Consider the following 12,001-nt stretch of genomic DNA (forward strand, 5'->3'; position numbering starts at 1 on the left):
TTAAATAAAAATATAAAAAATATTTAAAAATCACTATTAGTCTGACATTTTGCATTCTTAAAATAAAGTAGTGATCCTAACTGACCTAAAACAGGGAATTTTTACTAGGATTATAATGTCAGGAATTGTAAAAAACTGAGTTTAAATGTATCTGGCTAAGGTTAATGTAAACTCAAGTGTGTGTGTGTGTATATATATAACGTTTAATTATTTTGTGAGTGTGTATAGGATGCAGGTTTCCATGAGAGCAAGAGAGACAGGCTTCTTCTCCGTCTGTAGTCTCCAGGGAGGATTGAGATTTGAAGCAGTCTGAATACAAAGCCTTTGAGACCTCTCGTTCCCTCATCTCAGAGGTTGCTACCAGCATCCTTCTTATGGGGATTCATAATGCGCTGAGCACGTGTCATATATATATATATATATATATATATAAATAAAATCAATTGCAGCTCTACTGCTGGGGCAACCAGTGTGAACTTTAAAACACACAGGGAGTGCTTTGCACCACTCAGGTCTCCTAACAGCACTGCTATACGCATGTGAGGATGTGATCTCTAGCCAATCGCGCATCCTAAATGCCACCCTATTCCCTACATAGTGCACTACCTTGGACCAGAGTCCTAGTCCAGAGTAATGAACTATAAAAGGGACTAGGGTTCCATTTGGGACACAATTATAAAGCTTCAAAGAGGGAGGGGGATTCAAAGAAAACAGCTGTGAAAGATATAGCTGTGAGGGAGAGCATGCTTTCAACTGCTCTCTGAACATGCTGTACATGTGCAATTGAGACACCCACATCGTAATTATAAAACACCAGAACGCCCACATGCATAGAAATGTGGGTATATTTGCTCTACCCATAATCAGTTCAGTGGTGTTTCATTGGTGGTTCTAGCGCCAGCTGCTGGCAGAGACTGCCAATAACAGGGGGGATATTACTATTAAAGGAGAAGGACATTGAATTGACTGCATCAGCCATCATGAGACAGCATCATGCTTAAAATACAGAGGAGATATAAGGAATAATAACCAATGTGATTACTGACTGATGTTAACCAATTTTACTGAATGCCACAATCTATAAATATTTTTAAATTCTTGGGGCGGCCCAGGTTTTATACCACTAAAACCTGGGCCGCTAAACTAGTGGTTCGAGCATTGTGCCAGTAACTGAAAGATTGCTAGATTGAATCCCCGAGCTGACAAGGTAAACATCTGTTCCTAGGCCATCATTGTAAATAAGAATGCTGTTATCAGACTTGCCTAGTTAAATTAAAATAAGTAGAATTCATGTAGGTGTTTTGATCAATTCTGACAGCCTCCTAAACTCAACGGAATATCTCAGTTGAGAGCTTTGCCTTTCGGGGGGGGGGATAGTGTGATTTAATATACATCAATCAATCATTGCAAGGTTGAGAAACATGGCAGTTGAGGTGTGCTGTCTTGTCTGGTGTCAATGATGGATGTGGGTGTATGACCTTCGACCTCTATGTCCTGCTCCCTGACTCAGTATGACCCGAATGGGTTTCTGTAGACGCCTTGAGTACTGTACTACATATAGATACAGCACTCTGTAAAACAGACTGGGGTTGGGGCTGTAGTGTGTGAGATTTAGTGGTCTATCTACACTCAGCCAAGCATGAGTGCATCCACTGAAGTGGCACGATGGATAGCACATGCAGCCTGACACGCACGCTTGCATGCACACAGACATGCAATGCGCCGCCAGACACACAGCCGTTCACTCCTTCCCTGCCTGACACCAGGATGGATCCGTTGGGGGTTTCCAACACTCACGATTCCCTCGTTAGAAAGAGGAGAGGGGGAGGGATAGAAACAGAGATTGAAGGAGGGGGAATAGAAAGAGCAATAGACATAAAGAGGGAGGGACAGAGGGAGGAATGAATACAAATGGGGGATTCAAGTGTGTTTACAGAGCCAAATGTATCACACATACACAGAGCCAGGAGCCATAATGTTTAGCTTGTACTCAGAGACGAGAGGAGGCAGGAAGAACCTTTGTTCTTTTCTTCACAGTAAGCAGATGGAACTGCACCACACCAGCAGGTGAGTGTGTGTCTGTTTACGTGTTTCTGTGTGTGTACACAGGGGGCGGTGTGTGTGACAGACGAAAGGAGAGGCACCTCCACTGATCTCCTGTGTCGTGTGCGATGATCCTCACCCCTGCCTGATCCACCACCCCTCTCCCCCACTGCAGTCAGCCCGGTCACCATAGGGCTCTGGTCAGAAGTAGTGCACTGTCGGGACTAGGGTGCCATTTGGGACGCAGTGTCTCTCCTCCCAACCATCCATCCATCTAGAATGCTAATAAGAGCCAGCTACTAAAACACACCGACACACAGCCCTTGCATAATTCATACAGCAGCAGCGGGTCACTCTGCATAATGAGCAGTTTACTCTGGTTCTGGATGCCATTGTGACACCGCTAATCTGCATTTAGCACAGAGAAAATAAAACAGAAAGAGGGATGAGCGTAGAGCTTATGAACTTAATTGCTGTGAGCAAACAACCTCTGAAAGTAGTCATGCTGTCAGCGCTAAGATGAGAAAGTAATCCATTAATGGACAGACGGAGGCAACATAAAATGAATGTGCGAACAGGTCCAGTTTAGACAGGAAGCTGTTGAATGTTTCCCTGTGGGCCGTTACTGAAGATGAGATTACAAGGTTTCATTCAGTCATCTAACAGACTAATTGAATGTTCTAGCCTAATTAACAGTGCCTATGCATTTTAGTCATAATAGTGAATGTGACTCCACAAAGCCCCTTTAACATCAGAGAAAATAGCATATACTTTTCATGGTTATTGTAATCTTTTGCAGATTTGTGTTTTATAATGTTGTCATGTTAAATCAAGCTAAAGAACACATACATACATAAAATAAACTTGTCACCTGCAGGAGAAAGAGGACAGCCAAGATATTCTGTTTATCCTGCATGGTACTGTAATGTGACCATGAAGTTCCATTTCCAACCACATGGTGGTAGTGTCATACAGATAACCAAAAAAAACTATTGATACATTTCCTTATGCATGTAGTTACATTTAAAAATGTGTTTACTCAGATGATATTAAAAGTGCATGAATAGGCTACTAAATGTAACCAACGCTGTTCAATTCATTATATCAAGTAAAACAAAAAGTCAAGATGCAACTTAAGTACGTACCGCCCCATTTTCAAAGCAAAATCTGACTTCATGATCACCAGCTTAAAAACAGGACGATGACAAGATGACTACTGAAACCACAGCACATCCTGTGCAAGTCTCACCAACCATCACCATGCCCTCTCAAAAATCACTTCTGAAACAGACTGTCTGGAGGTATGCTTAGTACCGTTGAGTGAGCAGCATTCTTTGCAGCATCATTTGAAACCACATGCAATCATATGAACAGGCAATGAGCCTGAGGAGCAGTGGGAACCATTAGAAGAGAAGACGTCCATATATGGAAGACAGACTAATGTGAACATGCCCTGGATGCGTCCGAAATGGCACCCTATATAGTGGGCCCTAGTCAAAAATAGTGCACTAGGTCAGGGACTAGGGAGCCATATCCTGAGTCTGGTGGTTAGTCAGTGAATGATGGATTATCTGTACCTTATACACTACATTTACTCTGAGGGAGTTTCCACCCCCTTTCTTCAACTGTAAATCCTGTATTCGTCCAAGGTAATAACGAAGTAGACCATTGTGATCGTACTAGACTGGAGGAAAAGGCAGTCAGGGCTCTTTTGTTGCAACACTGATATACCTTTGATGATTAAAACAGCTATAGCGTTGAAAGAAGTCAATGTAGCTGGATCATGTTTGGATTAATGAGCAGTTTCACCTGCTGTCCTGACTAAACAGTATCTGAGCTTGTATTCATAAAGCGTCTCAGAGTAGAAGCTCAAATATGGAATCAGTTTTGACTTGGACAGGGAGGACCTATTTGAATACAGTTATCAGACTAGTAGTGGTGAACCATTGGCCAGAAATGAGAGAGAGGAGAGTTGATGGCATATAAACACAATAACTAGAACAGATATTGCACTGTCCTGTTGCGGAAGTCTGAAGGGATATACCTGTTCTAGTAATTTTATTTCTATGGCCAGATATGACCGGAAGGGGAGTGATGACAGCGTACACAGTACCAGAGATGGTTCATCTATAATGTTAACAGGATTATCTAGATAATTGAATTTAGACAGGACTGGAGTTGAGACCGCAGAGAGATATTTGTACCACAAAAAAAAAAAAATGGAAGACTAACAGCACTAACCAGTTTGGGTTTGTGAATTTGGAAGTGGCACATAGGGGTAAGCTTTGATAAGGGCTTGCTTTCCATATACTGCTAATCACCAAGCTCCAAAGTTAAGGTCCAGTTAGACAACTTGGCAGCATGTCAGACTTGTTTGGGTTGCTTACAATCAGTGCAGACAAAGGGCTACCAAAAGTAGACCTAAATCTAGGCTAGTCACCACAAGCTAAGTGTGGCAGTACAGTAAACTCTCCAACCAAACATGAACTTCATTGGTTCATAATAATAATACTGTCCAATGACCTGCAGTACAACATGTTGGGTACTGTGTTTAAGGAAAAGCATGACCTGGATTTTAACCTTTATTTAAAAGGATTTATCAAACTGTCCCCTTACTTTTTACTGTATGCCAGAAAGAAAGCAGTTGTCTGAGGATGGTGCTGGGCTATTGGTGTAATTCTCATTTCTGGAAAGGCTTAAAATGGAACAAGCAAGGAGTTCGGCAGAGCCAAGTACAAACTAGCGAGATCCTATTGGCATGTTCTATCATGCATTTGCATATTTCCGTTAGGGAACACCTACTCTGAAGTGCGCGTGTGCAATAATTCAATTCGCACACCTAAACTTTTGAAAACATTGGCAAAGGGTAAAGTCAATAAAAACATAACTAAAATCTGTTCGGAACTAAGTTTTGGGAACAGAAAACTGTATTGAGATCAAATGTTAAAAATCAATGAGAATTTGCTGGCCAAATCCATCTCGTTCCATCTTCTCCCACTGGGTTTCTGTGGAAACGCCAAGCGGATGCTTCACATTTATACATCCGGTGAAATATGTCTCATTGTTCCATCTGTGGGGGGCCAGGACAAAGTTAAGGAAACCCTGACTTTACTGATATCGATCATTACAATAAGCAGCCTATATGAAAGAAATATGAAGTTTGAAATTACATTTTTGTTTGCTAATATGGGTGATTGTTAACAGGACAATTGACGGCTACAAATATCAAACTAGATCTAGAGTCGGCTTCCTATTTCGCAACAAAGCCTCCTTCAATCATGCTGCCAAACATTCCCTCATAAAACTGACTATCCTACCGATCCGCTACGATGTCATTTACAAAATGGCTCCCAACACTCCTCAGCAAACTGGATGTAGTCTTTCACAGTGCTGTCTGTTTTATCACCAAATCCCCATTTACTACCCACCACTGAACAGTATGCGCTCATTGGCTGGTCCTTAATACATAGCAGTCGCCAAACCCACTGGCTCCGGGTCATCTAAAAGTCGTTGCTAGGTAAAGCCCCGCCTTATCACAGCTCACCATAGCAAGACCCACCCGTAGCACACGCTCCAGCAGGTATATTGCACTGGTCATCCCCAAAGCCAACACATTCTTTGGCCGCCTTCCCTTCCAGTTCTCAATGACGGGAACGAATTGCAAAAAAAAAATAAGTCAGATGTCCCTCTAACTTTAAGCATCAGCTGTCAGAGCAGCTTACCAATCACTGCACACAGCCAATCTGTAAATAGCACACCCAACTACCTCATCCCCATATTATTACTAACCCTCTTGCACCCTAGAAGCTCTACTTGCACATCACTCCAGTATCAATGCTAAATTGTAATTATTACACCTCTATTGCCTACATTTGCACACGGATTGTTCTATTGTGCTTTTGACTGTACGTTTGTTTATCCCAGGTGTAACACTTTGTCGCACTGCTTTGCTTTACCTTAAACAGTTTGCAGTTGTAAATGAGAACTTGTTCTCAACTGGCCTACATGTTTAAATAAAATCACAACTAGTATTAGTACTGTGTTGCAATAATGATAAATAAGTTTAAAACATTTATGTGCATCAATGTGGACGTTGGTCCATATTGCCCAGCTCTAGTTTCCACAAGTAAATGAGTAGACTGTATGGCAGTTGAGTAAGCTGTAGTGTAGGCAATAACCAAACAGGCACTGAAACTGGGGGAATACTTCCCACTACTTAGCTTACTTATATCAAGTAAATGTCTATTATGAAGCATTTTATATCAGCAGTTGTCAAAGTGCTTTCCAGATACCCAGCCTAAAATCAAAAAGAGCAAGCAATGAAGAGGCAGAAGCACAGTGGCTAGGAAAAACTCCTTAGAAGGTAGGAACCTAGGAAGAAATCTAGAGAGGAACCAGGTGACGAGGGGTTATACACTATAGTCTACAAAAATAAGGTTCACAAAATAGGTTTCCTCTATACTGAACTATTCCAACAGAGCCGGTCCTGGTGATGTGGAAACAGCGACAAAGAATGTAGCCATTGTTGTTGAGGACAGAACAGAACTGCATAGTATCTGTGATGCCAAAGATAACACTATTCTCTTTGTGTCTGATGTTCTGCCTGCTGGGGAGACAATTACACTGCTGATAAGGCTGCTTTACAGTAGAAGCACCACACCTGGACTACTGGTCAGTGATCTGGCATGCAATAGCACGAAGAGTAGATCTCTAAAGGGTCCATCTAAAATAATACAAGCTTCAAACCGGTTTCACTTGATAAACATTCACTTCATTATTCCCCGGCACACTTTTAGCCACATCTCCTTGATTTCTTATGACGCAGAGAAAAAAAAAAGTCCCCATCGAAAGCAATAGCCTAAAACTTTCCATAATGCAAAGTTTTAGCATGAAGCTAAACATGTTTTATTTTTCTTAAACGTATTACAGTACTACTGTGGATTATTGGTTTCCCCCTTTAGAGATCTCTAGGGAGTACCCTGCCTTCCACAGCAAGCACATCACATTGTACATGGAAAATGAGGAAATTAAAGGAATTCAGTGGCCAAATATTTTTACACAAGCTTTTTGGCTATAGGTACACTATGAATCTATACAAAAGTATGTGGACATCCCTTCAAATTAGTGGATTCGACTATTTCTGCCACACCCGTTGCTGACCGGTGTATAAAATAGAGCACAGGGGTATGCAATCTCCATAGACAAACAATGCAGTAGAATGGCCTTACTGAAGAGTGGCCTTACTCAGTGACTTTCAACGTACAATAGCACCATCATAGGATGCCATCTTTCCAACAAGTCAGTACGTCAAATTTCTGCCCTGGTCAACTGCAAGTGCTGTTATTCTGAAGTGGAAACATCTTGGAGCAACAACGGCTCAGCCGCGAAGTGGTAGGCCACACAAGCGCACAAAACGGGACCGCCGAGTGCTGAAATTCGTAAAAATCGTCTGTCCTTAGTTGCAACTCACTACCAAGTGCCTCTGGAAGAAACGTCAGCACAAGAACAGTTAGTCGGAAGCTTCATGAAATGAGTTTCCATGGCCGAGCAGCCGCACACAAGCCTCAGATTCCCATGCGCTATACCAGCCGTCGGCTGGAGTGGTACAAAACTTGTCGCCATTGTACTCTGGAGCAGCGGAAACGCCTTCTCTTCACTATCTGGCAGTCCGACAGCCGAACAGGTGGATGCCAGGAGAATGCTACCTATCTGGGGCTGTTTTTCATGGTTCAAGCGAGGCCCCTTAATTCCAGTGAAAAGAAGTGAACGCTGCAGCATACAATGGCATTCTAGACGAATCTGTGCTTCCAACTTTGTGTTAACAGTTTTGGGAAGGCTCTTTCCTGTTTCAGCATGACAATGCCTTCGTGCACAAAGTTCATAAAGAAATTATTTGCCGAAATCGGTGTGGAAGAACTTGACTGGCCTGCACAGAGCCCTAACCTCAACCCCATCGAACATCTTTGGGATGAATTGGAATGCCGACTGCAAGCCAGGCCTAATCATTCAACCCCATTAATGCTCTTGTAGCTGAATGGAAGCAGGTACCTGCAGCAATGTCCCAACATCTAGTGGAACACATTCCCAGAGGAATGGAGGCTGGCTGGCTTGCTTGCCCGCCCCCCCCCCCCCCCCAACTCCATATTAAAGCCCATGATTTTGGAAGGAGACGTTCGACGATCAGGTGTCCACATACTTCTGTCCATACAACTTAGTGTAGGTAGCATAGCTGTATCAAAAACAGACCACAGTCTTGTAATCTGAACTGCTGCAAGAGGAGTGTATTCACTATGAACCAAACAGATAAAACAGGGAGGGACAAATTCTCGTTTTCGTTGCAAAACATTGTGTGCACCAATGAATACGACCCAGGAAATGCAGCCTCTGAAGACTCTCCCACTCACCACACCCCATTTAGAATCCTATGGAGTGCTGACTTCAGAATGGAAAGACTACAAATCAGACCATCCCTAAAATCCAGCTCTACTTTGGGTGTCAACAGAAGACATCCGAGGCTCATATATCCTCCTAACACGATGGTATTTTAAGTGCTGCCTAACCCCAAGGCTGAGAAGATATATTGTTGGTGAATTTGCACCTTGTATAACGTAGGGTGGAGAAGGGTTAGTTTTGAGGGTGTGTAACTATCAGCTCCTCCAGCAGAATCTATATTTAGACTACACAGATGTTCACAGAGAAAATCATCCCTCCACAGTCATATGTCAAAGTAACAACTGCTGTGAAGTGCATGCAATTCAATAGTGCACAGCCTACATTTCAACAATATTACATTATTCAAGTCATCTAATTCCTTACCGAAATCCATGAGCCATATATTTCTAATAGTCTACCATTTGACAGCTTGAATGGTGAACTGTAGCAGAATAATGGCGTCAGTGTCGGGGTGCATTCTTGTGCCAAACGGCCGCATCATGGTGAAAGTTGCATGGGTGTGCCATGGCCATGCTTGAGGACCTCCAGATCAAGTGCAGTTGCCCCGTTACGAAAGGCAGATTTATAGACACCCAGGATATGTCCCGAATTGCACCCTATTCCGTATATAGTGCACTACTTTTGACCAAGCCTATAAAGTCGCACACTAAATAGGGAACAGAGTGACATTTGGGACACACCCAGTCAGCTATTTTGAGTGCTGCTTATTATGCCAAGATGCTTCTGGAGAAGTATGAATAAACGCTAGTTGACTAAATTTGAGTGTAAAGTCAATTTTGAAGTGTGTGTGTTGAATTAAGTTGCCATTTTAGCAGCCCGTTACTCACATGGCTTTGTGCTTGTCCTCCGCCAGTATCTGGTCATTGGGCTTCAGTCCATACCTATTGAGACAGAAGCAATATTAAAATAACAGTAGAATTTGATAGGATGCATAGTTAGCTTAGACTAAATGGTTATGTTCAAAACTCACTTGTCAAGGAAGTCCTTGTCCACAACAGCTGAGATGTCCAGCAGGGGGTTGCCCATCCCAAATAGAGCATGTTCACTGTGGAGAGAAAAGAGAGAGAAGCATGACTCAGACACTCTAGTCGGCCTCATCCCCACATCTGGTGTGACAAAGACTAAATAAAAGTAGTGAAAGTGCTGAAATCCCAGAGTCTTCAGACAATGTTGCCTAAAATGGTGGAACGGCAAATCGCTTTATCGAAACCATGAACATGTTCAGTTCGCCAAAGGTTGTGACCAGACAAAGATCTAGGGCCTGTCAAGTGAGGCAGTGTGACACCTGTCCCTGTGTTTCTGTGGTGGCTCTGTTACCAGTGGAGCGCATTTGAGGAAGTCCTGTGCTCCTCAGAGTGAAAGGGGTTAAGACAAGTCAAGTCTGTCATCTGAGCTGTTCCCTGTGAGCAACACGTGGGACACATGAGGAATCCTGTACTGAAAAGAGAACACAGGATCTAAGCAGAGGCGAACATATGCATGTATCACTCTATCAAACTAAACCATATCCTCTGAACTGTCAGTCTTAAGAGAACAATGGAAGAGTGCTGATCTAGGAACAGTTTTGCCTTTTAGATAATGAATAAGATTACATGGACAGGGAGGACCTAATCCTAGAGCAGCACTTCTACTCAGACAGAATATGAATGCATGGTCCAACTGTGTTGGTTATGAAGAATCACACTAAACCCCTATGAGTGTTTCAGCACACTACGGAGAGCCTAAAGTGTTTATTCCACTGACAGCATCATATTTTAGCCCCATGCAGCTATTACATAGGTGACACATGAGCTCCACATGTGCCTAACAGCTGAAGGCCTATATAGCAACGTCACCCCATGCATGCACACACAAACAGCAAACCTGAAAAATGAAGGCCAGTGCACATTCCATAATGCATTTCAACTCCATATGGTAATGGGTCTATATAGACAGTAACTGAGGGTACATGTATTTTAAATCACACACTTTGAAAGATAGTTATCTTTGACAAGGTTTCATAGCTTTGACAGGTTATGGTCGCTCTGGATAAGAGCGTCTGCCAAATGACTTAAATGTAATGTAAATGTATGGTCACTTCTACTCTTATGACAAGATAACTGACCCTCAAATTCTGCAGTTTCTTCCAAGTCATTCCCTAACAAGATGTCCATAGGATATAGCCGATCACTATGTTTCAGATATTCCCTTTTTATCTAACCATTATCACTGGAATAAACAGGAGAAACATGACACATAGACAAATGATTATTTCCTTCCCAGCAATATAACAGTCTTACCTTGCAGTAGTCATTTTGTCAGTTTAGGTTGATTATAGCTTTAGTCTAACAAACTGGTGAAGCTACCACTCAATTCCAACCAGCAATAGCAGCGTGATAATTTCTCAGCAATTTCGACTAAAACTGGAACCTCCTCGAATACGGTTTCCAAAACGGATTGGCTTGAATTGCACTGGGCGGCGCGATATATTTTTTCTAGGTATGTGGTTGGCTGCACACGTCACCTATTTTCAGTCCTTAGCACGTTTGCATAGCTAGTTAAATAAATAAACATTAGCGTTGCCTAACGTGATACTTTGTTGCACATACTAATTAATAGCCGATGTTCAACGTATCCATTTTGCATCATGCATGGAAAATGCAGCTGTGGTTAGGGATACAAAGATTGGACCGTCATGGCCACCATAAGCATTATAGTGCTCTCTGATGCAATAATTTAAGCACAGCAGCAGAATGACAACTTGTGTAATCTCGTTTCATAAGAGCGCGTGTCAGAACAAGATATTATGCTAATCAATGTATTAACATGCGAAAATATTGTTGCACGTGGAAATTCATATCATTCTTGCTAGCTACCTGAACCAGTATCGCACAGATCGATACCCCTTCACTAGATACCCATCTCTGTGCTAGTTTACGAAGCATCACTTCAAAGCCATAATTTATCAGCATTTTATACACACCTGAGCATTGCGTTTCTAAATACGGTTAAATAGTTACACACTTACCCAAGTGCTTTAGCTGTCACTCTGCCTTTCTCCATGTTGGCTTCTACAGCCGCACTAATCTCTGCAGTCACAACAACCGTTTTATTGGACAAAAATATATCACATGCTGGCTTGAGATATTGCCTGAATTAAAACATTTGTGGCTCGCTATTCCAGAGTGAGACAGCTTTGATTTCGACTTATAAGCAATAGAAAAATGTAGGTAACTTTAGCTAATACCGAGATCACCTGCACCAACCTGGTCTCGGAGCATTTCGTATTATTTTGTACGTATATCCTAAGGCCCTATTAATACATAAATATAACCTCAACATGTAAAGCTTATTTCTCTCACATATGTTTACATCCCTTTTCGTGAGCATGTTTCCTTTGCCAAGGTAATACATGTGTGACATTTTAGGCATATCTGTTCATTGAAATGTATTCCAGGTGACTACCTCAGCTGGTTGCAATAATGCCAAGAGTGTGCAAAGCTGTCATCAAGGCAAAGGGTGGCAA

The 12,001-nt window shown here is 42.3% G+C and overlaps 1 protein-coding gene across 2 annotated transcripts in view; it reads right to left on the reverse strand.

Moving 5' to 3' along the window:
• LOC135512056 (adenosine kinase-like) overlaps window positions 1–11,713 on the reverse strand; it is a 296,146-nt gene extending 284,433 nt beyond the window's left edge. Inside the window, exons 1-3 of one of the 2 annotated variants that reach the window (XM_064933668.1) lie at window positions 11,504–11,713; window positions 9,467–9,541; window positions 9,324–9,377 (exon numbers count right to left, since the gene is read on the reverse strand). In XM_064933668.1, the coding sequence (XP_064789740.1) occupies window positions 9,324–9,377; window positions 9,467–9,541; window positions 11,504–11,538 (164 nt within the window). In that variant the 5' untranslated portion in view covers window positions 11,539–11,713. Of the gene's footprint in view, window positions 1–9,323; window positions 9,378–9,466; window positions 9,542–10,775; window positions 10,932–11,503 lie in introns of those variants that run through there. The other variant, XM_064933669.1, reaches the window with a different exon arrangement.
• Between the last annotated feature and the right edge of the window lie 288 nt (window positions 11,714–12,001).

Source organism: Oncorhynchus masou, chromosome 24, assembly GCF_036934945.1.
Source record: "Oncorhynchus masou masou isolate Uvic2021 chromosome 24, UVic_Omas_1.1, whole genome shotgun sequence".
Classification (NCBI taxonomy): domain Eukaryota; kingdom Metazoa; phylum Chordata; class Actinopteri; order Salmoniformes; family Salmonidae; genus Oncorhynchus; species Oncorhynchus masou.